This window comes from Gekko japonicus, unplaced genomic scaffold (genome assembly GCF_001447785.1).
Source record: "Gekko japonicus isolate JY-2015 unplaced genomic scaffold, Gekko_japonicus_V1.1 scaffold424, whole genome shotgun sequence".
Lineage (NCBI taxonomy): Eukaryota > Metazoa > Chordata > Lepidosauria > Squamata > Gekkonidae > Gekko > Gekko japonicus.
Genome location: NW_015165247.1, coordinates 640,778 through 668,283, shown reverse-complemented (window position 1 = coordinate 668,283; position 27,506 = coordinate 640,778). Strand labels below are relative to the sequence as shown.

Genomic DNA, 27,506 nt, shown 5'->3' with positions numbered 1-27,506 from the left:
TTCCCCCCCCCCCCCCAATCCTGTATCCCCAGAGGTTCCATGCCTTTGGTTTAAGGTGGTATGAAGTGGTGGAACACAGTTCGAGGTCAGTGGCTCCTTTAAGACCAACCAAATTTTATTCAAGGTGTGAGCTTTCGTGTGCAAAGCACACTTTGGTCCCGTTCACACTGACCAGAAGACGCGGGAGGAACGGGATGAGACGCGATGGCAGGGAATGGGGGGTAGCGGCTTGTTGGCGCACGTTTCAGGTGTGCTTCATGCAGCGCTGGAGCGATCAGACGGAGGATGTCCGTCTGTGGCCCGTCGCAAGCATAAAATAGTGGAGTTTCTGCAGTAGCTTTTAACTCCGGATCTTCGGCGGGATGCGACGGCTTGTCAATGGGTGCGCGACCCTTGCCAGATGATGTGCTTGTGTGATCGCGTCCGTTATATCTGCCCGGCATCCATGAGTATCCCGCAGCAACTTCTGTGTGTGATCGGAGCCTCTGTCAGACAATGAAATGGGAATTACAGAACGTATCTATAGAGAGAGGCTTGTTAGATTAGCATGCAAAATAGTGGTGTTTTTTTTTTAACAGATTAAAAAAAATAGCTCCACTATTTTGCATGCTATTTTAACAAGCCTCTCTCTATGTATATACAACAATACGTTCTGTAATTCCATTTCATTGTCTGACAAAGCATGCTTTGCACACGAGAGTGCACACCTTGAATAAGACTTTGTTGGTCTTAAAGGTGCCTGAGTGGACTCGAACTGTGTTCTGTGCCTTGGGTTTGTTATGTAGGTCAACTGGGCAAGATACATGTCTGGTGCCCCGCCCCTGCTTTAGGGGGAAGAATGGTGCTCCTCTGGAGTCAGGAGGCTGACGTTTTAAGGTGGTTATGACTGGAATTCTCTGTGTACTCCATGTCTCTTCACAACTTGTGTAGTTGGGGATTCGAAACAAATACCAGCGTGTGAAAGTGGCAGGTCTGTGTCACATTCTCATCAAAACCAGGCCACCCACAGAGGAGGAGAAGGAGGAGAAGATTGGATTTATACTCTGCCCTTCACTACCCAAAGGAGTCTCAGAGCGGCTTACAGTCTCCTTTCCCTTCCCCTCCCCACAACAGACACCCTGCTAGGTACGTGGGGCTGAGAGAGCTCTGACAGAAACTGCTCTTTTTTCAAGGACAGCTCTTATCAGAACTACGGCTTGCCCAAGGTCATCCAGCCAGGTGCAGGTGGAGGGAATCAAACCCGGCTCTCCCAGATTAGCGTCTGCACACTTAACCACGGCACAAAACAGAAGAAGAAGAGATTGGATTTATACCCTGCCCTTCATTACCCAAGGGAGTCTCAGAGGGGCTTGCAAACTCCTTTCCCTTCCCCTCCCCACAACAGACACCTTGTGAGGTGGGTGGGGCTGAGAGAGCTCTTGACAGAAACGGCTCTTTCTCAAGGACAGTTCTTATCAGAACTATGGCTTGCCCAAGGTCATCCAAGCAGGTGCAAGTGGAGGAGTGGGGGAATCAAACACGGTTCTCTCAGATTAGAGACCGCGCACTTCACCACCGCACCAAACTGGCTCTCAGAGAAGGAAGGGATTTCTGCGGGGAGGGGGGGAGGAAGAGCAGAAAATTCAGGCTTTGTAAATTAACCAATGACAACCTTCTCCCTCTCATGACATGGCCCTAGGGAGCGTGAGTGCATAGAACATGGGAGGTGCACAGAGGAGTGGGGTGTAGTGCATGAAGCCTGGGCAACCCGCATTCAGGTCCCCCCCCCACACACACACACACACTATGGAAGTCTCCTAGGTGCCCTTGAACCTGTCGCAAACTCTCCTCGTGGGCTACCTCACAGGGTTGTTGTGGGAAAATGCTGGAGGGGAGAACGTAAATAAATGCAAATGCTTGCCAAATGCACGCTCAAGCCTCGGAGTGCCGAGAGAACCTTAGAAGGGGAGATTTGTGGGGATGGGACGGTCCCATATTGCTTTCCCCTCTCGTGTTTCTCTGTGGACTTCTAAGGTTTGCACAGCGTGGTACAGGATTCAGCTTGACTTGCTGGGCAAAGATATCTCTCTCTCCCTCTCTCCCTCCCTCCCTCTCTCTCTCTCTCTGTCTATCTATCTCCTCCCCCCCTCCCTCCCTCCCTCCCTCCCTGCACCCTCTGTCCTGATGGTGGCAGTGTGGGTGCAGATCTCTTTCATTCAAAGAAGATTCTTTAACTGTAGCTGTCAGCCACAAGGACTAGATGGAACACTATTATGTCTGGGGCAAGGGATGCTCTGTCATCTTCGTGCTGGGGGGGGCAAGAGTGGGAGGGCTTCTGGGGTTCCGGTCCCGCTGGTGGACCTCCTGAGGGCCCCTGGGTTTGGGCCACTGTGTGACACAGAGTGTTGGACTGGACGGGCCATTGGTCTGATCCAACATGGCTTCACTTATGTTCTTCTGTCTGGGGCAAGTGATGCTCTGTCTTCTTGGTGCTTGGGGGGGGGCAAGAGTGGGAGGGCTTCTGGAGTTCTGGCCCCGCTGGTGGACCTCCCTCCTCCTTGCCTCCAACGGTTCCTGTGCTGGCAGAAATGCATCAGGGGCAGCTTTCTTTTGCAGCACAGAGATGCTTTGGTGCTGGGAGCTTTATCTGTAGAATTTCTGCCTGCTGTGTGAGGGCGCAGACTCAAGTTGGCAGCTGAAACTGCTTCTCCACCCAGTTGGGGTGTTCCTGACGGCATTTCTGCGTCTCGCTTCCAGGTGGACGTTCAGATCCAAGACGCTCTGGGCCGGTACCACCAGTGCGGCACCATCCAGCTGGACTTCCAGATGCCTCTTCGCTTTGACCTCTCTTTCACCAGGCAAGTTCTGTGGCAGGTGAAGGCCTTTGGAAGGACTGTTAGTTCTTGGACGCTTCCACACAATATCTGCCTTTTAAGAACCTCAGAAGAGCCCTGCTAGGTCAGACCAGGGAGGGTCCATCTGGTCCAGCATATCCTGTCTGACACAGTGGCCTCAACCAGTTCCTCTGGAGGGCCAACAGCAGGGCAGAGAGGCCGAGGCCTTCTCCTGAGGAGAACCTCAAAAGAGCCCTGCTGGATCAGACCAGTGAGGGTCCATCCAGCATCCTGTCTCACACAGGGGCCAGCCAGTTCCTCTGAAGGGCCAACAGCGGGGCAGGGAGGCCGAGGCCTTCCCCTCGTGTTGCCCCCTGCCTCTGGGATTCAGAGGTTGAGTGCCTCTGAACGTGGAGGCTCCCTTTAGTCACCATGGCTCATAGCCACAGATAGACCCACCCTTCATGAATCTATCTAATTCCCTTTTAAAGCTGGCTATACTGGCAGCCATCGCTGCATCCTCTGGCAGCAAATCCCACATTTTAATCACTCTCTGTGTCAAGTAGTATTTCCTTTTTTCTGTCCTGAACCTACTGCCCATCAGCTTCATTGAACACAAGAACATAAGAGAAGCCAATGTTGGATCAGGCCAATGGCCCATCCGGTCCAACACTGTGTCACACAGTGGCCAAAAATACCAGGTGCCCCCAGGAGGTCCAGCAGTGGGGCCAGGACACTAGAAGCCCTCCCATTGTTGCCCCCCCCCTCCCAAACACCAAGAAGAAAGAGCCTCACTTGCCCCAGACCGAGAGTCCCTATCTCTGCCTTGTGGCTAATGGCCTCTGATGGACCTCTGCTCTATATGCTTATCTAATTCCTTTAAGAACGTAAGAGAGAGGCCAATGTTGGATCAGGCCAGTGGCCCATCCAGTCCATCACTCTGTGTCACACAGTGGCCAGAAATACCAGGTCCCATCAGGAGGTCCACCAGTGGGGCCAGGATACTAGAAGCCCTCCCAATTCTTTCAATTGTCTACCCCATTCCCAGTTCCTCCCCTCCCTCCATTGGCTTCCCACAATGCTTCCACCCCTGCTCCAAATTGCTTCATATCATCAACAATATCAGTTTCTTATCATTACAATCTAAAGATAACATCATTTGACTTAATATTGGTCTAAACATATTAAGTTTTGTTTCACATCCCAGTTCTTTTCCAGATATATTTTAAAGTCACTCCATTCTTGAAAAAACACGTCGTCTTCTTTGTTGTTCAATTTCTTCGTAATTTTGTCCATCTCTGCCATGAACAGAACTTTTTGTATCCAGTCCTCAATTTCTGGTACTTTCTCTGTTTTCCAAAATTGTGCATAAATCATTCTCGCTGTTGTGATTAAGTACCAGAATAAAGTCTTTTTAGTTGTATTGACTTCTTCCATTTTCAATCCTAAAAGCAGAATTTCCGGTGCCTTTTTAAAAGAGCATTTCAAAATTTTTTGCATTTCATTGTGGACTTTTGTCCAAAAGTCAACTGCTTTCTCACAAGTCCACCACATGTGGTAAAATGAGCCTTCATGGCTTTTACATTTCCAACACTTATTTGACATATTCTGGTTCATATTTGCAATTTTTTTCGGAGTCATGTACCACCTATACATCATTTTATAACAATTCTCTCTAACATTGGTACAAGGCGATATCTTAATAGAATTTTTCCACAAATATTCCCAGGTTTCAATAGCCACTTCCGTATTCATATTTATCGCCCATTTTATCATTTGCCCTTTTACAGTCTCATCTTCAGTATACCATTTTAGTAACACTTTATACATTTTAGAGATATTTTTTCCCCCTTCACTCTCCCAAATCATTTCAATCTCATTTTTTTCCTCTCTAAAACCATAGTTTCTTTTGTCTGATCTAAAAAGGTCAAAAATCTGCATATATTTCAGCCATTCATAATCATATTCAATTTCATTCTGCTTTTTCATTACCCATTCTGTTCCCACTTTTTTAATTAGATCTTTATATGGCAACCAATCTTTATCTCTATGTCTTGAGTAAGATGTTAACACTTCCACTGGTACAATCCACAATGGTCTTACATCACAAAAGTATTTTTTATACCTCATCCATACCACAAATAGTGCTTTTCTTACCACATGAAGCTTAAAAAAGCTATCCATTTTTGTTTTGTCATACCATAAATATGCATGCCAACCAAATCTACAATCATGGCCTTCTAACCCCAGTAACTTATCATTTTCTAATTTCACCCACTGTTCCATCCAGGTTAGACAGACCGCTTCATAATATAGTCTAAGATTTGGTAGTTGTAGCCCACCTCTGTCTTTGGCATCACAAAGAATTTTCATCTTGATTCGCGGTTTCTTGCCTGCCCAAACAAACTTTGATAGTTCTTGTTGCCACTTAAGTAGCAAATCTGTCTTACTAAGTATTGGTATTGTTTGGAACAGGAACATCAGGCGTGGTAGGACATTCATTTTTATAACTGATATTCTTCCCATCAGTGACAAATTCATTTTGTCCCATTTCTTAAAGTCTTGAGTTAACTTAGTCCATAATTTTTCATAATTATTCTTATATAAGTCTATATTTCTTGCAGTTAACTCAATACCAAGATATTTAGTCTTTTTTACTACTTCACATTGTACCAGGTCTTGCAGTTCCAGTTGTTTTTGTTTCGTCATGTTCTTACAAATAAGCTTCGTCTTATTCTTGTTGACATAAAATCCTGCCAATTCTCCAAAGTCCTTTATTTTTTGGAATAGTAACGGTAATTTGTCTGTCGGGTTTTGCACAATGAACATTACGTCATCAGCAAATGCTCGATATTTATATTTAAGTCCTTTGTGTGTCAGTCCCGTTATCTCTTGGTCTTGCTGTATTTTTTGTAACAGTATCTCCAACACCCAGATAAATAATAACGGTGATAGGGGACAACCCTGTCTGGTGCCTTTCTGTACCTTGAAGCTATCAGTCAGTTCTTTGTTTACATTCAGTTTAGCTCTTTGTTCAGAATAGATAGCTTCAATGCAGTTTCTAAAGTGTTGTCCCACTTCTATTTTTTCCATCATTTGCAGCATAAAGTTCCAGTTAAGATTGTCAAATGCCTTTTCGGCATCGACAAATAATTCCCTCTTGAAGCCCTCCATGCTTGTAGCTGCCGCCACCTCCTGAGGCAGGGAATTCCACGTGTGAATCACTCTTTGGGTGCTTCAAGTATTTGGGGAGAGGGAGAAAAAGTTCTCTTTGTTCACTCTCTCCATCCCATGCGTGATTTTATCAACCTCTCTCATGTCTCCCCTTAGTCATCTCTTTTCTAAACTAAGAAGTCCTGGACTTTTCCGCCTTTCCTCCTAGGGAAGGGCGCTCCAACCCCCTAATTGTCTTGGTCGCCCTCCTCTGAGGGAGAGCCCCGTCTGCCGCTCTGCAATCCTTGGTGGACGGCATGGTGGAAAGGGACTTGTCTTCTCCATAGCATGGAGCAGTGTTCCCTCTAAGCTGAGTTAGTGTGAGCCAGCTCACAGTTTTGTAGCCTGTGGCTCACACATTTTGGTCTTAGCCCAGGAAGGAGGGCTCCAGAGCAAACTGATTTATGCAGCAGCCAAACCGCTCGATCACAACTTTAATGCCAGTAGCTCACAAAGTAGAATTTTTGCTCACAAGACTCCACAGCTTAGAGGGAGCATTGCTCAGGAGCCCGTGTTCTCTCTAAGCTGAATTAGTGTGAGCTAGCTCACAGTTTTGTAGCCTCCAGCTCACACATTTTTGTCTTAGCTCAGGACGGAGGGCTCCAGAGGAAACTGATTTATGCAGCAGCCTAATCGCTCGCTCGCAACTTTAATGCCAGCAGCTCACAAAGTAGAATTTTTGCTCACAAGACTCCACAGCTTAGAGGGAACATTGGCATGGAGTGTCCCGTGTCGTCGTCCCGTTCCTCTCCCCCCCCCCCATGGCTTGACTGGGTTTGGGGCATTCTCGGGTTCTGCAAGGACGTTAAAAACAGCCACCCTCACCTCAGCCTTGCACGTAATACATTTTGTCCTGATAACGTCAGGCAGCGCACATCTGTGTACGCACGGCCTTTGGCCATGCAGAAGCTGTGCGTCTGTCATATACATCTCATCCCCCCGTCTTTAAACCAACAGTTCCTTTTTCTCTCCCCTTTCACCACCCACCCCCCAATTTCATAACTTGTCCTGCTGCGCCGTCTGACCACAGAGCGGGCAAAGAGGAACTGCCAGGGGATTTGACGGAGGCTTTGCTCAGGTTGTGGGAGGGGCGCGATCCTAGCAGCCCCCTGAAATCCCCTAGTCCCTTTAGGTAACAAGGCTCGGTGTCATATGGGGGGTGTTTCCCCCCAGAGAAAAAGAAGAAGAAGAAGAGATTGGGTTTATACCCCGCCCTTCACTACCCAAAGGAGTCTCAGAGCGGCTTACAAACTCCTTTCCCTTCCCCTCCCCACAACAGGCACCCTGGGAGGCAGGCGGGGCTGAGAGAGCTCTGGCAGAAACAGCTCTTTTTCAAGGACAGCTCTTATCAGGCTTGCCCAAGGTCATCCAGCCAGGTGCAAGTGGAGGAGTGGGGAATCAAACCTGGCTCTCCCAGATTAGAGTCCGTGCACTTAACCACTACAAGAAAGAAAGAAAGAAAGAAGAGATTGGATTTATACCCCACCCTTCACTACCTGAAGGAGTCTCAGAGCGGCTTACAAACTCCTTTCCCTTCCCCTCCCCACAACAGACACCCTGTGAGGTCGGTGGGGCTCAGAGAGCTTTGACAGAAACGGCTCTTTTTCAAGGACAGCTCTTGTCAGAACTAGGCTTGCCCAAGGTCATCCAGCCAGGTGCAAGTGGAGGAGTGGGGAATCGAACCCGGTTCTCCCAGATTAGAGTCCTCACACTTAATCACTACAAGAAAGAAAGAAAGAAAGAAAGAAAGAAAGAAAGAAAGAAAGAAAGAAAGAAAGAAAGAAAGAAAGAAAGAAAGAAGAGATTGGATTTATACTCTGCCCTTCACTACCCAAAGGAGTCTCAGAGCGGCTTACAAACTCCTTTCCCTTCCCCTCCCCACAACAGACACCCTGTTCTCCCAGATTAGTGTCCGCGCACTTAACCACTACACCAAACAGGCACAGGGTGTCTGTTGTGGGGAGGGGAAGGGGAAAGGAGATTGTAAGGCTTAAGCCGCGCTGAAACTCCCTCAGGTAGTGAAGGGCAGGGCATAAATCCAGTCTCCTCCTCCTCCTCTCTGGTGATCAGTTGCAATTCTGGGAGACCTCCAGACCCCACTTGGAGGTTTGCAGCCCTAGGAACACTTGGGGATGCCAGCCTCCAGGTGGGACCTGGAGATCTCCGGGAATCACAGCCCATGTACAGACGACAGAAATTAGTGGGAGAATTGCAGCTTTGGAGGGTGGACTCTGTGGCACCGTGCCCCATTGAGGCCCCTGTTGTCTGCATGCTCCATCCCCAAATCTCCAGGAGTTCCCCAACCTGGATCCCACAACTCTACTCGCCTATACCCCACCGGTGGCCAGAAATGACCTGGCAAACCTAAGAAAACTACAGAAGAAGAAGAGGAGGAGGAGGAGGAGGAGATTGGATTTATCCTTCACTCGGAGTCTCAGAGTGGCTTTCAAACTCCTTTCCCTTCTCCCTACAACACACACCCTGGGAGGTAGGTGGGGCTGAGAGAGCTCTTTCCAGGACTGCTCATGAAGGAACAGCTCTGAGAGAACTTGTGACTGACCCAAGGTCACCCCAGCAGCTTCCCTCACATTCAAGATGCTGCAGACAGGGACAAAAATTCCCAACTTCAAGTCTAGGCTAATGGAGTCTAACCTTACCAAGACTGAGAGGGGAAAAGATCTTGGGGCCGTCGTGGACAGCTCGATGAAAGTGTCTTCCCCGTGTGCTGCAGCGGCGAAAAAAAGCAAACCCTGTTAGGGATTATTAGGAAAGGGATTGAGAATAGAACGGCTGATATTGTAATGCAGGGCTCTTTTTGTAGAAAAAGTCCAGCAGGAGCTCATTAGCATAATAGGCCACACCCAGCAGCAGAAACCCATTCGCATATTAGGCCACACCCCTGACAGCACCGCTCATTGGCACATTAGGCCGCACCCCCATGTTACCAGAAGTGTGGTCATCCAGCCACACCCACCTTTTGCTTCTTATTCTATTTAGCTTGTTTGTGGTCAAAACCCAGGGCCTTTTTTTGTAGCAGGAACTCCTTTGCATGTTAGGCCACACACCCCTGATGTAGCCAATCCTAATGAGTTTCTGCTGTTAGGTGTGGCCTGGTATGCTAATGAGCTCCTGCTGGGCGTGGCCAACTCGGGAGCCAGCCAGAACTTCGTTCCTGTCCGTTCCTGCCCCAAAATAGTCCTGCTCCTATATACATTGATGGTGCGGCCTCATTTGGAATACTCTGTGCAGTTCTGGTCACCGGATCTCAAAAAGGACATCGCAGAGGTGGGAAGAGAGCAGAGGAGGGCGGCCAAGATGAGGAGGGGCCTGGAGACCGTTCCCCAGGAGGAAAGGCTGGAAATAGTCGGGGACTTCTCAGTGTAGAAAAGAGACGACAAAGGGGGGTCAGGGGAGAGGTTTATAAAACCATGCGTGAGGTGGAGAGAGTGGACAAAGAGAACTTTTTCTTCCCCCCCTCCAAGACTAGAACTCGGGGGCATCCAATGAAGTTGATGGGCAGTAGGTTCAGGATGGACAAAAGGAAATACTTCCTTACAGAGCAAATGATTAAAATGTGGAATTCGCTGCCAGAGGATGTATAGATGACCACAGACATAGATGGCTCTAAAAAGGGATGGGACAGATTCAGGGCGGAGAGGTCTATCAGTGGCTGCCTGGCTATGGTGACTAAAGGGAACCTCCACATTCAGAGGCAGTCAAACTCTGAACCCCAGTGGCAGGAAGCCTCAGCCTCTGTGCCCTGTAGTTGGCCCCTGTGTGAGGCAGGATGCTGGACTAGATGGGCCCTCCCTGGTCTGACCCAGCAGGGCTCCTCTGAGGTTCTTCTCAGGGGAAGGCCTCGGCCTCTCTGCCCTGTTGCTGGCCCTCCAGAGGAACTGGCTGGCCCCTGTGTGAGGCAGGATGCTGGACTAGATGGGCCCTCCCTGGTCTGACCCAGCAGGGCTCCTCTGAGGTTCTTCTCAGGGGAAGGCCTCGGCCTCTCTGCCCTGTTGCTGGCCCTCCAGAGGAACTGGCTGGCCCCTGTGTGAGGCAGGATGCTGGACTAGATGGGCCCTCCCTGGTCTGACCCAGCAGGGCTCCTCTGAGGTTCTTCTCAGGGGAAGGCCTCGGCCTCTCTGCCCTGTTGCTGGCCCTCCAGAGGAACTGGCTGGCCCCTGTGTGAGGCAGGATGCTGGACTAGATGGGCCCTCCCTGGTCTGACCCAGCAGGGCTCCTCTGAGGTTCTTCTCAGGGGAAGGCCTCGGCCTCTCTGCCCTGTTGCTGGCCCTCCAGAGGAACTGGCTGGCCCCTGTGTGAGGCAGGATGCTGGACTAGATGGGCCCTCCCTGGTCTGACCCAGCAGGGCTCCTCTGAGGTTCTTCTCAGGGGAAGGCCTCGGCCTCTCTGCCCTGTTGCTGGCCCTCCAGAGGAACTGGCTGGCCCCTGTGTGAGGCAGGATGCTGGACTAGATGGGCCCTCCCTGGTCTGACCCAGCAGGGCTCCTCTGAGGTTCTTCTCAGGGGAAGGCCTCGGCCTCTCTGCCCTGTTGCTGGCCCTCCAGAGGAACTGGCTGGCCCCTGTGTGAGGCAGGATGCTGGACTAGATGGGCCCTCCCTGGTCTGACCCAGCAGGGCTCCTCTGAGGTTCTTCTCAGGGGAAGGCCTCGGCCTCTCTGCCCTGTTGCTGGCCCTCCAGAGGAACTGGCTGGCCCCTGTGTGAGGCAGGATGCTGGACTAGATGGGCCCTCCCTGGTCTGACCCAGCAGGGCTCCTCTGAGGTTCTTCTCAGGGGAAGGCCTCGGCCTCTCTGCCCTGTTGCTGGCCCTCCAGAGGAACTGGCTGGCCCCTGTGTGAGGCAGGATGCTGGACTAGATGGGCCCTCCCTGGTCTGACCCAGCAGGGCTCCTCTGAGGTTCTTCTCAGGGGAAGGCCTCGGCCTCTCTGCCCTGTTGCTGGCCCTCCAGAGGAACTGGCTGGCCCCTGTGTGAGGCAGGATGCTGGACTAGATGGGCCCTCCCTGGTCTGACCCAGCAGGGCTCCTCTGAGGTTCTTCTCAGGGGAAGGCCTCGGCCTCTCTGCCCTGTTGCTGGCCCTCCAGAGGAACTGGCTGGCCCCTGTGTGAGGCAGGATGCTGGACTAGATGGGCCCTCCCTGGTCTGACCCAGCAGGGCTCCTCTGAGGTTCTTCTCAGGGGAAGGCCTCGGCCTCTCTGCCCTGTTGCTGGCCCTCCAGAGGAACTGGCTGGCCCCTGTGTGAGGCAGGATGCTGGACTAGATGGGCCCTCCCTGGTCTGACCCAGCAGGGCTCCTCTGAGGTTCTTCTCAGGGGAAGGCCTCGGCCTCTCTGCCCTGTTGCTGGCCCTCCAGAGGAACTGGTTGGTTGCCGTGTGTAACAGGGTGTTGGACTGCTGCACCTTCTGAACATTCTTCAAGGGTAGGCCCAAGTAGCGCACATGGCAATAATAATTGCAGGGCCCCTCCTGAGTAGCAGAGTAAGTTACGGGCAGTGGGCCAGAGCTTTCGGAGTTTACCTAGATTTTAGAAAGCATGCAGAACTGGGCATTGTTGTCCCAACACGACCACCTGAGCAATGCTCCCTCTAAGCTGTGGAGTCTCGTGAGCAAAAATTCTACTTTGTGAGCTCCTGGCATTAAAGTTGTGAGCGAGCAATTTGGCCACTGCATAAATCAGTTTGCTCTCCTGGAGCCCTCCCTTCCCGAGCTGAGACAAAAACTGTGAGCTGGCTCACACTGACTCAGCTTAGAGGGAACACTGCTCCTGAGTGTTTGGCTCTCTTCTTCCTGTGCAGCAAAGATGGCGGCGTGCCTGAGAGGCCAGTGATGATCCACCGGGCGGTCCTGGGCTCTGTCGAGAGGATTATGGCCGTCCTGGCTGAGAACTACGGCGGGAAGTGGTGAGTGGCCGTGGGCGGGGCTCCGGCCTGCTGGGGCTTGAGGGCAGGTAGAGATCTGAAGGCCCCGGGGAAAAACCGTTTTTCCCGTTTTTCCCCCGAAGCCTTTTCCCCCCCGAAAAATTGAAAAAAGAAAAGGGGGGAAAATTGATTATGGAACATTTTATTTTTTACATGATGAATACAATATTTTAAGATGAGGTGTTCATTCTAGAAAAATCATTTCTTAAAAATATAAACGGTATCAGATTAATCTAATTTCTGTGCACTGAGGACAAGCAAGTCCTAGGTTACAAACTGAACTCTCCAATGGATAATGACAGACACAACAGAGTAGCTGCAGAAGCAGAGAATGAAACTGATAATTACAGCTCAGAAAACGATTCTGATTAAATTTCATGCCCATTGATTGAAACTTAGTCCCACGCTCCCTTCTATACACTTCCCCCCTCTTCAGTTCTTTTTATGTGGATGGGTTTTTTATTATTTAATACTGTGGAGAGGAAATATGAATAATAGTTACTTCTGGATTTTTAAGAATTGTTTTGTGGAGGTTTTTTTGTCTGTTCCACATAAACTAGTAAACAGTTCAGGAGATTGTTTCTCCATTTGTTACAATTACAAATAAATATTATTTAAAAAGTAAATTCTGTTTGTAATAACTGTTTGGATACACTATATTTTTAATATGCTAGTTGTGGTAATTTCATGCCAAGTAAAATTGTCCATAGTCATATTTTATGTTCCTAACATAACAGAATGACTTTCAATCTGGAAAAGAAAAAAAGAAAAGCAAGTCCTAGGTTACAAACTGAACTCTCCAATGGATAATGACAGACACAACAGAGTAGCTGCAGAAGCAGAGAATGAAACTGATAATTACAGCTCAGAAAACGATTCTGATTAAATTTCATGCCCATTGATTGAAACTTAGTCCCACGCTCCCTTCTATACACTTCCCCCCTCTTCAGTTCTTTTTATGTGGATGGGTTTTTTATTATTTAATACTGTGGAGAGGAAATATGAATAATAGTTACTTCTGGATTTTTAAGAATTGTTTTGTGGAGGTTTTTTTGTCTGTTCCACATAAACTAGTAAACAGTTCAGGAGATTGTTTCTCCATTTGTTACAATTACAAATAAATATTATTTAAAAAGTAAATTCTGTTTGTAATAACTGTTTGGATACACTATATTTTTAATATGCTAGTTGTGGTAATTTCATGCCAAGTAAAATTGTCCATAGTCATATTTTATGTTCCTAAAATAACAGAATGACTTTCAATCTGGAAAAGAAAAAAAGAAGTGCTAATGTAGCATTTGTTTTCAATTTTTCCAAAAATTTCCGTATTTTTCAGAGTTTCAAAATTTCCCACGGCAGCCATTTTGTGCCTTGTCAGAATTCGAAATGTACCCACACAGGCTCAAAATGGCTGGGGACTCCTCCTGTAATGTGATGGAATGTCGCTAGGCTTGCACTGTTCCCAGGGCTATTTTTGGGCAGGAACGGAGTTCCGGCTGGCTCCCAAGTTGGCCATGCCCAGCAGGAACTCATTAGCATAATAGGCCACACCTAACAGCAGAAACTCATTAGGATTGGCTACATCAGGGGTGTGTGGCCTAACATGCAAAGGAGTTCCTGCTACAAAAAAAGCCCTGGGTGTTGACAACAAACAAGGTAAACAGAATAAGAAGCAAAAGGTGGGTGTGGCTGGATGACCACACTTCTGGTAACATGGGGGTGTGGCCTAATGTGCTAATGAGCTGTGCTGTCAGGGGTGTGGCCTAATGTGCTAATGAGTTTCTGCTGTTGGGTGTGGCCTATTATGCTAATGAGTTCCTGCTGGGCTTTTTCTACAAAAAGAGCCCTGACCCCATCAGAGAACTGCAGTACTCAGGGTTGCTGAGGGGGGCGAAGGAAGGCCCGACTACATGGGGCTTTTAAGCTGTGCGGCTGCCCACAGTTGCTCATCCAGGAGCCGGGACTGCGTGCAGGAAAAAGAGAGCCGGCACCGGCTGAGTATATCTTCTGTCTCTGCTTCCATCCCAGGCCTTTCTGGTTGTCCCCGGCCCAAATCGTGGTGATCCCCGTGGGTCCAGACGCAGAGGGCTACGCGCATGAGGTGAGGAGGTGGGCTCCAAGTCCCTGGAACTGCTCCACCTGTGACTGGCAGACAGCCAGTCAGTCAACAGGAATGCAAGGGGGGTGGAAATGGGGGAAATTCCACTCTGGAGGATCTCAGACATTTATTTACTTATTTAACACGTTCATCAGCTGCCTCTCTTCTGTACGGAGCTCAAGGTGGCTTATGTAGATGTAACAGGATAAATATGGACAAACACGACCCAATCAGGAAATAAGTATAAAGACAACAGTCGGGAGAGTCTGACCCACAAATCGAGCAGTCACCAAGGCTTGGCAGAGAAAAAGCTTCCTATGTATTATCTAAAGCACTGCAAAATAATTAATAAATCATAAGAAAATCCTTGTGCATCGGGACATCATCAACGTCGTCTCCGGATTATATAACAACGTTTCAAAACTGGATCGTCCTCAGGAGATATTAAAGCCAGTCGAGTCCAACTCTAGGGTTGCGGTGCTCATCTCCGTTTCAAAGCCGAAGAGCCAGCGCTGTCCGAAGACGTTTTCCGTGGTCATGTGGCCGGCATGACTAAACACCAAGGCGCACGGAACGCTGTTACCTTCCCACCTAAGTGGTACCTATTTATCTACTTACAATTTCTTGCTTTCGAACTGCTAGGTTGGCAGGAGCTCGAGCTAGAGATGGGAGCTCACTCCGTCATGCGGCACACTCGGGTCTCGAACTGCTGAACTACCGACCTTCCACAGCCTGCAGTTCAGCGTCTAAACCTCTTGAGCCACCGCAGCTCCTTCAGGAGATATTAGAGTAGTACAAAAGCTCTCTGTATTCATGAAGTGCTTGACAAGAAGTCATAAGGAATACCACATTCAAGTAGGACGCTGATCTCAATAAATGTTCAGGCTCAAATATGCTGCTAAGCTTCTAAATGGATCCCGGACGTCTCCCTCCGGAGACGATGTCAATGATGTACCGATGCACAAGGATTTACTTATGATTTATTAATGATTTTGTAGTGCTTTAGATTATAACAAGAAAGAGGACCCGCGAAACTCGCGGGGGGGGGGGAGCTCCAAACTGAGCAGGCGGAGGAGGAACCAGCAAGAGCCGGTAAGCTCTCCCCCCCCCCATCCCGCCGGTTCCCCGTCTCCTCTGCCCCCCTGCTCCGAACCGAGGCCCAAGCGGCCCCTCCCTGCTCGCCGCTCGCCGCTTCCCTCCCAAGCGGCAGCGGTGTCAGCGGCGGTCGCAGAGCGTTCCCTGCGCATGCGCAGGGGACGCTCTGTGAGTTTCGGGGGGATTTAAACATCCCCCCAAAGTTTTTTTCCAAATTTAGGATTTTTGTGCACACCTCGGGACTGCCCCAAGTGTGCACGAAAATCCCCCTCCCCCCCAGGTGCCCCCGATGTGTGGGAATAAGCATCCGCACACGGGGGCAACTTCGGTATTAGTATAAGGATATATGGGAAGCTTTTTCTTTGCAAGTCTTGGTGACTGGCTTGATTTGTGGGCCAGACTCTCATGACTGTTGCCTTTATACTTTTGTAGATGTAAAACATATAATATAGAAGCATTGGAGAATCAAGAGGACAGACTGTTTCTCGCCCTTAGTGTCGCAAAGGCGAGGCTGGTTACACAAACGCTCGGCCTTGCCTATCTCACAGGGTTGTTGTGAGGGTAAAACGGAGAAGAATGATAAATGCCACCTTGAGCACCTTAGGTGATGAAAGCATGCAAGGTAGAAGAGGCAGGATGAGGGTTTCTTGTTTGTTTCAGTTGAATGGGCCGCACTGCCCTCCTTGGGACTAGCAACAATCAGAACAAATTGTGTTGAATAGTGACAACTACTGCAGTAATTATGGAAAAGAAGGAAGTCATGCAAATCAGCATAATCTCTTTCCTTGACCGGAAACTTGGGAAATGCAGTTAATTCCAATAATGAAATGCTTTTGGGGTAGATCGTTCGTGGCTGAACCATGAACCCGAACCACAAACCCATACAAACTGGGAGGCTGGTTTGTGAGCCATTTAAAGTTCAAACCCCTGCTTTCTCCTCCCTGCGGGGAGGAGAAAGCAGGGGTTTCCAAACAGCCGAGTGGTGAGAACACCGCTCAGCTGTTTGGTTATTTAAACTAAACTCTTATTTGGTTATTTAAACTAAGCTGTTTGGTTATTTAAACTAAACAGATGATGGGCAGGGAGCTCCCTCCTTTTCTATTCTCCACAAACTTCCACAAACGGCACCAAAATTTGTGGAGGTTTGTGGAGGTTCTTCAGTTTGCGTTCATCACTCAGCAAAACCAGTCAGAATTTGTGACTAATCATTATCTGTCTTTGAGTCTTTGCAGGAAAGGTGGACTATAGATGATTTAAAATAAGATAATTTTTTTAGCCTTGAATATAGCCACAGTAAAGGAGCTGCGGTGGCTCAAGTGGTTAAGACGCTGAACTGCAGGTTGTGGAAGGTCGGTAGTTCAGCAGTTCGAGACCCGAGTGTGCCGCATGATGGAGTGAGCTCCCATCTCTAGTTCCAGCTCCTGCCAACCTAGCAGTTCGAAAGGAAGAAATTACAAGTAGATAAATAGGTACCACTTCGGTGGGAAGGGAACAGCGTTCCGTGCGCCTTGGAGTTTAGTCATGCTGGCCACATGACCACGGAAACGTCTTCGGACAGCGCTGGCTCTTCGGCTTTGAAACGGAGATGAGCACCGCAACCCTAGAGTCGGATTCGACTGGCTTTCGAGCAAGGGAACCTTTACCTATAGCCACAGTGCTGGGGGGAGGCAGACTGGATGGACAGGTGGGGGTGGGCGTGGCCTGGGACACGACACGGCACCATCCTGCGAACCCGTCAAGGAGAAGCACCCCGGTGTCGTTTGCTTAGCAGTTGCACCTGAGGGTTCCTCCGGGCCCTTCTGACGCCTTCCGCCCACTGCGTTTCAGGTCCACCAGCTCTTCCGGCAGGCGGGATTCATGGCGGACCTGGATGCCGACTTCGGGTCGACCCTCAACCGCAAGATCCGGAAAGCTCAGCTGACCCAGTACAACTTCCAGTTTGGTAAGCCCGGGCTTTTCCCTCCCTTGCTCAGTCGTGACAACCGATGTTCCCTCTAAGCTGCAGAGCCTTGTGAGCAAAAATTCTGCTTTGTGAGCGACTGGCATGAACGTTTTGAGCGAGCGATTCGGCTGCTGCAGAAATTCGGCTGCTCTCCTTCCTGAACTGAGACAAAAATGTGTGAGCTGGAGGCTTAAAAAGCGTGAGCTAGCTCACACTATAACTCAGCTTAGAGGGAACACTGGTGACAACCAGGGGTCATTTCGTAGCAAAAGATGTGCAGGAGCTCATTAGCATAACTCATCAGCACAACTCATTTGCATATGCCACACCCCCTGACATCACCGGAAGCAACACCCACCAATCAGTTTCCACTGGACTGTTTTGGATTGCTAGCTGGGGGGGGGGATGTGCAGATCTGTCCTCGCAGAGGAGGGAGAGCTTGTACCTGAATAAAACTTGGTCTTAAAGGTGCCACTGGACTGTTTTGGACCCGGGGGCCAGGGGGGGCCTCTGTAGCTTACCTGGCTGCTTCTTGCTCTGACTGAGGGCTGCTGGGAGCAGGGGGCGGGGCTTGTTGCATGTGCCCGCCCCCTGGGATCCTTACTGCCGGAGCTCCACTCCTGTGCGCTCCTGCAGGAAATGACCCCTGGTGACGGCCCTAGCTTGAAAGGTGGACAGGCTGGGTCACGCCCCACAGCTCTGCTCACCCCGAAGTGGCACCCTCCCCTGCCGCTTGTATCGGGGACGGCATCACTGTTAGTGGATCAAATCAGTGGGATCCAACCCATTGCCTCATGAGTAGCGTGACCCGTTGGGTTGGATTTTTGCAGGGACTATTTAGGGGCAACGCTCCGTCTAAGCGGTGGGGTCTTGCGAGCAAAAATCCTACTTTGTGAGCTACCGGCATTAAAGTTACGAGCAAGCGATTCGGCTGCTGCATAAATTGGACTGCTCTGGAGCCCTCCTTCCTGAGCGGAGACAAAGGTCTGTGAGCCGGAGGCTAAAAAACTGTAAGCTGGCTCACACTCACTCAGCTTAGAGGAAACACTAATTGTGAGCTCCTGGCGTTAAGTTGCGAGCGAGCGATTTGGCCCCTGCATAAATTTGTTCGCTCTGGAGTGCTCCTTCCTGAGCGGAGACAAAGGTCTGTGAGCCGGAGGCTAAAAAACTGTGAGCTGGCTCACACAGACTCAACTGAGAGGGAACACTGTAATTAGGGGCCTTTATTTCTGGATGTGGCTGCTGTTTTTTTACCTTTGTATCTGATGAAGGGAGCTTTGTCTCTCAGAAGCTCACACACACAGCCCAGAAAGCCTTGTTGGTTTTTAAAGTCCCCCTGTTCTACTCTCTTAAACGATGCTTGGGGGAGCCTTCTTTTCTACAAGGAGGGCCGTGGCTCATATTGGATGTGCACTGCTGCCACTGCACATCGCACCGTGTGGTACTTGGCCTAGAAGCCAAGGTAGCCGGGGATGTCGGCTGTCATTTTTTAAAAGTCTGGATGTTTCGGGTCCTTCGGCTTCGGAGGGTTAGCCATGTTGGTCGGCAGCATTGGAGTCCAGGAGGGCAGCAGGAGCTGGTCCTGCAGCTGTGAAAGTCACTGGGAAAGCGTATTCAGGTGGGCCTCCGTGTTGGTCTGAATCAATAGGACAGAGTCAGAGTCCGGTGGCACCTTTAAGACCAACAGAGTTTAGTTCCGGGTATAAGCTTTTGTGTGCAGGCTAAAACTTCAGAACATAGTCTGAGTCCAGTGGCACCTTTAACACCAACAAAGTTTAATTCTGAGTGAAAGCTTTCGTGTGCAGAATAAAACTTCAGAACCGAGTTTGAGTCCCGTGGCACCTTTAAGACCAAGAAAGTTTAATTCTGGGTATACGCTTTCGTGTGCAGAATAAAACTTCAGAACCGAGTTTGAGTCCCGTGGCACCTTTAAGACCAACAAAGTTTAATTCTGGGTATAAGCTTTCGTGTGCAGACTAAAACTTCAGAACCGAGTTTGAGTCCCGTGGCACCTTTACCCCCAACAAAGTTTAATTCTGGGTGAAAGGTTTTGTGTGCAGAATAAAACTTTAGAGCAGAGTTTGAGTCCAGTGGCACCTTTAACACCAACAAAGTTTAATTCTGGGTATAAGGTTTCGTGTGCAGACTTAAAATTCAGAACCGAGTTTGAGTCCCATGGCACCTTTAAGACCAAGAAAGTTTAATTCTGAGTGTAAGCTTTCGTGCCCATGCACAAAAATTCAGAAAATGCATTGGTAATGCCTGGCGAGATCTTAGAAACCACGAGTTGTCTGCAAAGCTTTGGCCTCCTCTCCGCGACAAGCAAAAGTCAAATCTGCCATTCTCACTACGGCCACCGCTTCCGTTTCCAAAGTGCTGGGAGGGGCAGGACGGCATGCTTTCTCCAGAGCTGCAGGTGGAGGCATGGTTCAGCATGTCCTCTTGGAAGAGGCGGATTCCCAGAGTTGTCCAGAAAGTGCCCCAGTCTGGCGGAAGCCCTGCTGTGCCCGTGGGAATAGACCTTCCCCCTCTCTCTGTGCTGGCTCTGCCGCTTGGCACCCTGCCTTCCAGGTGCAGTAGGCATGCCCGTTAGAAGCTGCCAGCGCCGATCTCAGCCCAGACATGTTCTGTAGGCAGCTGGTTTGTCTTCTAAGGATAAACCTCCAAAGGAAGTTTAGAAAACCAATTGAGGGCCAAAAGTTAAAAACATAAGTAAGTGTACAAAAGAGTGTTTATTACAAAGACATATAAAAACCTAATAGGGGCCCAAATGAAGCCTCATAAAATGTTCTGAGTTACAAATACACACAAAAGAGAACAGTGACCTGACGCATTTTGGCGCACAAGAGACTTCTTCAGAGGTCAAATAGTGCAAAACGTAACAAGCAACGGAGTCCCTGTGACACATGTAAGGCAATAAACAATAAAAAATAAATAAAATTGGAATGTTCCGATATGGAATTGAATGACACACCAAAAAGTTTCTATTTGGGCCCACAAATATATCTGGCCTTGCGTCAGAAGTTGTTGTATGAAATGGAAATATTATGTACCTTCCAGTTTTGGTCCTAAGAGTGCAAATGGAATTGCCTTGTCAGAAGAAGAAGAGATAGGATTTATACCCCACGCTTCACTACCCAAAGGTGTCTCAGAGCGGCTCACAAACTTCTTTCCCTTCCCCTCCCCACAACAGATACCCTCTGTGAAGTAGGCGGGGTTGAGAGAGCTCTTGACAGAAACGGCTCTTTTTCAAGGACACCTCTTATCAGAACTACGGCTTGCCCAAGGCCATCCAGCCAAGTGCAAGTGGAGGAGTGGGGGATCAGACTCGGTTCTCCCAGATTAGACAACAGACACCCTGTGAGGTCGGTGGGGCTGAGAGAGCTCTGACAGAAACTGCTCTTTTTTCAATGACAGCTCTTGTCAGAACTACGGCTTGCCCAAGGCCATCCAGCCAGGTGCAAGTGAAGGAGTGGGGGAATAGAACCCGGTTCTCCCAGATTAGAGTCCTCGCACTTAACCACTACACCAAACTGGCTCGCGGGGGGGGGGGGGTCATCTAGTCCAGCCCCCTCCACAGTGCAGGGAAATCACAACCCCCACCCCCACAGTCCCCCAGTGACCCCTGCTCTGTGCCCAGAGGAAGGCAAAAACCCTCCAGGATCCCTGGGCCAATCTGGCCTGGAGGAAAATTCCTTCCTGGCCCCAGAGTGACAGTCGGCCGGCATTCCCCTGAGCAGGTAGGAAAGAGTCACCAGAGCCAAGTGCCGGCTCATCCCTTCCTTGCCCTCCCTCTCACCATCTGCCTAAATTCATAGTGAGTCAGCAGATCCTTCCAGGGGTTTGAGTCTCTACTGCCGAGGGTAGCAGCGTGGTGTAGTGGGTAGAGCTCACAGCTAGACTCCTGGAGGCTCCAGGGTTTGGATCTCCGCTGTGGAACCCCTCCCACTGTTAAGAACATAAGAAGGATGGCTTCTAGAGTCCCGGCCCCACTGATGGACCTCCTGATAGCACCTGGGAATTTTGGCCACTGTGTGACCCAGAGTGTTGGACTGGATGGGCCTTTGGCCTGATCCAACATTGGCTTCTCTCTTATGTTCTTATGTTCTTAACATAAGAGACGCCAATGTTGGATCAGGCCAATGGCCCATCCAGTCCAACACTCTGGGTTACACAGTGGCCAAAAATACCAGGTGCCATCAGGAGGTCCAGCAGTGGGGCCAGGACATTAGAAGCCTTCCCACTGTCTGGGAGATGCAGATGGGAGATGCAGATGGGGCTTTCCTTCCAACAGCTTTTATACAGGGATCGGCCTTGGGAGAAGTCTGGCAACCTGGCTATATGAACGCATTCCTGATACGTAACTAGGGAGGGTCAGCAATTTCATGGAGTGCCCACGAGTTCTTGTATTGTGAGAAAGGGAGAAAAGTACCTCTTTCTCTACCTGCTGTATCCCATGCATAATCCTATAAACCTCGATCATGTCACCCCTTAGCCGTCGTTTCTCCAAGCTAAAGAGCCCCAAGCGCTTGAACCTTTCCTCATAGGGAAAGTGTTCCAACCCTTTTATCAGTCTAGTTGCCCTTTTTTGCACTTTTTCCAAGGCTCTAATATCCTTTTTGAGGTGTGGTGACCAGAATTGCACACAGTACTCCAAGTGAGGTGGCACCATCAGTTTATACAGGGGCGTTATGATACTGGCCGATCTGCTTTCAGTTCCCTCCCTAATAATCCCCAGCGTAGCGTTGGCCTTTTTGATTGCAGTCGCCCACCGTCCCGACGTTTTCAGTGACTTACCTACTACGACTCCAAGATCTCTCTCCACAAAGTTGGTCCATCTTTAAGGTGCTACTGGACTCTTGCTCTTTTCTACTAAGAAATAATTGAGTGCCCAGAGTTGTGTGGAGTGGACCCGGGAGGCCTCTGAGCTGGTGGTTCTCAGACTAGAAATGACTCCCCAGGGAGTGGGTGGGCCCCAGAACAGAGGGGGTCGCCCATCGCTGGCAGCCGTTCCCTGCAGTGTAGCGCCAAGGGGAGGGGAAACGGGGGGCTCGGGAGCACGCTCAGAGTACCAGGCGAGGCCCTGCCAGAACCCAGGATCAGTGGTCTGCCCCAGAATCCTTTGCAAAGAGGCACAGGGCCTTTGGAGCAGGCAGGTGAGTGGAGGATGCCTGGAACTGTTTGCAAGGCTGCGGGGCACGAGACGGCACAGAGAGGCGTCATTCAGAGAGCCGAGAGGAAGCCCTTCCCCGAAGCAACGCTTGGGCACCAGCTAGGAGCCGCAGGCAGGCCGCCGTGACTCACGGGACGCAAGCCAGCAGGAACTTGGCATGCGCAAGCCTTGGCTGAAGTCCCATTCATCGCAGGGAGGGTTGCGCAAGAGAACTCCTCCCAACATGAGGCAATGCGTTCATTGTTTGCCACGGGGAGGGGGGTTGTTGTTGGCGGAGGGGTCTTGGATTTCCCACCTGAGGTGCCAGAATGTTTTGGCCAAGCGATGTGAGCCTGCTCGCTCAGCTTTGCATAATGTTGTGCCTGTAATTCAGCTGCTGGGACTGGGCAAGGAAAGGGAGAGGGGGGGGGGGGTGGAGAAGGAAGGCTGGGCAGGGAAGCCGCGTTTGGCTTTTATTTCTCCCCGTAGTTCAGCCAAGGAACAAAATGGCTCCTAAAGTGACAGGCAGCAATTAAAAGCAAGGGCCAGAAAGTGTCGTTTTAGTAGCATCGTGGTCCAGGCCGAAGGGAGAGAGGCTTCGCCAGTTTGGTGTCGTGGTTAAGTGCGCGGACTCTAATCTGGGAGAACTGGGTTTGATTCCCCACTTCCCCCCCTGCAGCTGCTGGTGTGACCTTGGGTCAGTCACAAGTTCTCTCAGAGCTGTTCTCTCAAGAGCAGTTTCTATCAAGAGCTCTCTCAGCCCCACCCACCTCGCAGGGTGCCTGTTGTGGGGAGGGGAAGGGAAAGGCGTTTGTAGGCCGCTCTGAGACTCCCTTGGGTAGTGAAGGGCAGGATATAAATCCAATCTCTTCTTCTCCCTTTCTTTCTCCAGCTTCGCGGATGGCCTTTTGTAAGCGGGAGGGGGGGGTTCAGGTGGAGTTGGATCGAGACCCCCACGGGAAAAGTACTTGGCTTATTCCTCCCAGTCTTGAGAATTAGAAATGTGAAGGACAAAAGGGACTAGACACATGAAGGACAGTTCTGGAGGCTTCACTTCAAAAAGGATGTGGGCAGAATTGAGAGGGTGCCGAAGAGAGCAACGAGGACGATCAGGGGTCTGGAGACCGAGCCCTGCAAGGAAAGGCTAAGGGGGCCTTGGGAATGTTTAGTTTGGAGAAGAGGCGATTGAGGGGGGGCATGATTGCTCTCTCTAAGTATTTGAAAGGCTGTCATTTGAAGGAGGGCAAGGAGCTGTTCCGGTCGGCAGCAGAGGAGAGGACATGAAGCAACGGGTTGAAATTACATACAGAGAAGTATCGGCTGGATAGTAGGAAACACTTTGTGTCCAGATCATTGTGTCCAGATCACGGGAGGCGGTCGTTCCGCTCTATCCTGCTACGGTCAGGCCTCACCTGGAGTCCTGTGTCCAGTTTTGGGCACCACATTTTAGGAAGGATGTTGACAAGCTGGAGCGTGTTCAGAAGAGGGCAGCCAGGGTGGTGAGAGGGTTGGAGTCCAAGTCTTATGAGGAAAGGCTGAAAGGGTTGGGTCTGTTTAGCCTGGGAAAGAGAAGGCTTGGAGGGGACATGATTGCAGTCTTCAAGTATCTGAAGGGCTGTCATGTAGAAGATGAAGCAGATCTATTCTCTCTTGCTCCGGATTGCAAGACTAGATCTAATGGGTGGGAATTACAAGGGAGTCGTTACCGGCTAAATATCAGGAGAAACTTCCTAACAGTAAGAGTGGTTGAGCAGTGGAACAGGCTGCCTCGGGAGGTGGCGGAGGCTTCCTTCGCTGGACGTTTCCAAGCGGAGGCTGGACGACCGTCTTTCAGGGGTGTTGTAGGGCTCTCTTTCGGCTGTGCTCCGGCAGCCGACTAGATGACCTGCAAGATCCCTTCCAACTCTAACATTCTATGATTCCGTGAATATTTGTCAAGATGCTTATTGGGCAGGGGGTCGGACTAGATGGTCTGTGTGGCCCCTTCCAACTCTCTATGATTCTATGAAATGAAAGCTGAGAACGTCTTGGGATGCTGTATCCTGCATAACGTAATAAATTCCGTGTTTTCTTCACGGGCGTGCTTCAATCTTGAGCCTCAGTCAGTGAAGGAATAAGTTCCTCAGTTGCACGCTTCAACCCGTTCCCCTCCATGCGCACTAGACATGCTTAGTGAGGGTGCCGGAGCGGCACGCCCTTCTGCACATGAAAAGTGAAAGGCTGAGCCACATGTGCAGCCAGGTCTGGGTACGTGTTCCAGTTCTGCAAGAATGAAGCAGGGGATGTGGGAACATGCGCAGGAATCAGCTTGGTGTGTGTTTGTTTTTTAATTGAAGAACAAAGAGGGATTTTTGTTTGTTTGTTTGTTTCGGAGCAGATGACAACAGTAGGGGGTTAAAACATTTCACAAGAAGGGTTAAGACATTGCACAATAAATCTTTCATAATAAATAGTTAAAACAGAGTCGGACTCGTCTGTGGGACCGAACAGCATAAGCTAAAAACAGATGGCCTGGCAGTTTGGTATAGTCATCTCAAAAACTGGAGCTCTTAGACTGTAGGCCAGACTGTGGGTCTTCGCCTAATGGGCCGTTTGAAGGCGGAAGGTTTCAGCGGGAGAGAGCAGCAGATGGAATAATTGGACTGAAGAGTGATGAACACTTGGAATTCACTGCCACAGGAGGTGGTGGCGGCTACAAGCATGGACGGCTTCAAAAGGGAATTAGATAAGCATCTGGAGCAGAGGTCCATCAGTGGCTATTAGCCACAAGGTATAGATAGGGACTCCAGGGCAAGGGATGCTCTGTCTTCTTGGTGCTTGGGGGGGGTCAACAGTGGGAGGGCTTCTAATATCCTGGCTCCACTGGTGGACCTCCTGATGGCACTGGTATTTCTCGCCACTGTGAGACACAGAGTGTTGGACTGGATGGGCCTTTGGCCTGATCCAACATTGGCATCTCTTATGTTCTTATGACGTCCACCACCTCACCCAAAGGCCTGGCAGAACAGCTGATTCACAGGCCCTGTGGGATTGTAATATGTCCCTGATCGCTGTGGCGATGGGAATGTGCTTGGAAGCGTCTGGGCCAGTTAGGCACAACCCTCTTAGAGCCCACTGAGTCCTCCTCGGAAACAAATAACCTTCCTGGGCAGTCAGTGGCTGGGCAGCTGCTTGGCATGCAAAAAGTCCCAGGTTCAATCCCCGGTACCTCTAGTTGAAAAGAACTAGGTGGCAAGTGGATGTGGAGGACCCCAAAGAGCCGCTGCCAGGCAGAGTACACAATCCTGAGATTGATGGAGGGTTTGTGACTCAGTGGTAGAGCATCTGTTTGGAATGAAGAAGGTCCCAGGTCCAGTCCCCGGCATCTCCAGTTAAAAGGACCAGGCAGGAGGTGATGGATAAGACCTCCGCTTGAGACCCTGGAGAGCTGTAAAGAGGGGCCATGGCTCAGTGGAAGAGCCTCTGCTTGGCATGCAGGAGGTCCCGGGTTCAATCCCCAGCATCTCCAGTTAAAAGGACCAGGCAGGAGGTGACGGGAAAGACCTCCGCCTGAGACCCTGCAGAGCTGTAAAGAGGGGTCGTGGCTCAGTGGCAGAGCCTCTGCTTGGCATGCTGAAGGGCCCAGGTTCAATCCCCGGCATCTCCAGTTAAAAAGGACCAGGCAGGAGGTGACGGGAAAGACCTCCGCCTGAGACCCTGGAGAGCTGTAAAGAGGGGCTGTGGCTCAGCGGCCGAGCCTCTGCTTGGCATGCAGAAGGGCCCAGGGCCCATTGTGGTTCAGGCCCAAGGGGAGAGGCTCAGCCAGTTTGATGTAGTTGGTTAATTGCGCGGACTCTAATCTGGGAGAACTGGGTTTGATTCCCCACTCCTTCCCTTGCAGCTGCTGGTGTGACAAGTTCAGTGCTGGGTCAGTCACAAGTTCGGAGCTGTTCTCTCAAGAGTAGTTCTCAAGAGAGCTCCCACCTACCTCCCAGGGTGCCTGTTGTGGGGAGAGGAAGGGATGGGAGTTTGTGAGCCCCTCTGAGACTCCGAGTGAAGGGCAGGGGGTATAAATCCAATCTCCTCCTCTTATTTCTGCTCCAGTGGTCGGCCGCCAGGAGATGTCCAACCGCACCGTGAACGTCCGCAGCCGCGACATGCACCAGCACGGCCCACGGGAACTGCAGGAGGCGCTAGGCAGGCTCCGGGAACTGCAGGACTCTCGGGTCAGAAACGCAGAGGAGCTCTTCTGAGCGGGGTGGAGCTGCCGCAGGCGCCCTGGTGCTTGGGAGAGCACGGAGCCCTGGAATGGCGAGCCCTGCAAGGTCCACCTGATGCTTGCAGAGGGAGGCAGCTCACCATGGAAACTGCTGCCGCAGACGGGAGTCTCGGGTTCTCCCTCCGCCTGGAATCCCGTCTGCCCTCTTGCTGACCCTTTGATCTGTCTGAACTCGCCCGGGCCCCTGCCCACACACACGGAGTCCCGCCCTGCCGTCTCAGTTTCCCTTGGCACGATATTGGAATTCTTGAGGGGTGAAGAGCAGATAAAGAAATCTGCTGGGCAAACGCCGAGCGGGGAGGGCCTGGGAAACCCCCACCTCCCATGCAGAAAAGGGGTCCAAGCTATTTCCTCCTTGGTCCGGCCAGCCGGAGTTGCTCGTGGAGGCCTGTCATTAAAACACTTCCCTAAGCTGAGAAGCCACAACTTGTCTTGCATCTGTCGGCTGCGTGGGTGTCTTTTGTTGTGGGGGAGCTCCGAACGGCTTGGCCGGGTTAGGAGGGCGGTAGGCAGTTGCTTTTTCCCAGGGGCTGGGGTGGGTGTCAGCCCAGTTCCTTTGGGGCATTTGAGGGGGGGGTGACCGCCCCCCGCAGATGACGTTGCCTGCAACGCTTGCAGGTAGCAGAGGTATAAACTTTATAAAGGACACAAACACGAGGGTGTTTTTTTTTTACTTAAAATAAAAACATGGTTAAAACATCAACACTCTTGCGATATTTTGTTTATTCAACAGTGTCTGATAACTGACACCTCTTGCTCTGAATGGTTCCGTCAAAATGTCTGTGCTGTTGCAATCTTGAGTCTGCTGTTCAGGTGTGTCTCAGTAAGCTGCAAACCTATGATGACGCAGCAGCAGCAGAACTGGAAGAAGAAGAAGCAGAAGACAGCCAGTTCCACTGTGGCCCTGATAGAAGCCCTCCGGGGGCCTGATCTGGCCCCCGGGCTGCATGTTTGACACCCCTGGTCTAGGGAAACCGGGATGGAGCATCCAAGCAAAACAGCCTC

At 50.6% G+C, this 27,506-nt stretch overlaps 1 protein-coding gene across 1 annotated transcript in view; it reads left to right on the top strand.

Moving 5' to 3' along the window:
- Positions 1–27,154, top strand: part of TARS2 (threonyl-tRNA synthetase 2, mitochondrial (putative)) — a 70,715-nt gene extending 43,561 nt beyond the window's left edge. Inside the window, exons 14-18 of the mRNA XM_015410093.1 lie at positions 2,737–2,837; positions 11,834–11,938; positions 13,985–14,057; positions 16,977–17,091; positions 26,327–27,154. Of these exons, the coding sequence (XP_015265579.1) occupies positions 2,737–2,837; positions 11,834–11,938; positions 13,985–14,057; positions 16,977–17,091; positions 26,327–26,475 (543 nt within the window). The 3' untranslated portion in view covers positions 26,476–27,154. The remainder of the gene's footprint in view (positions 1–2,736; positions 2,838–11,833; positions 11,939–13,984; positions 14,058–16,976; positions 17,092–26,326) is intronic.
- Positions 27,155–27,506: the final 352 nt, after the last annotated feature.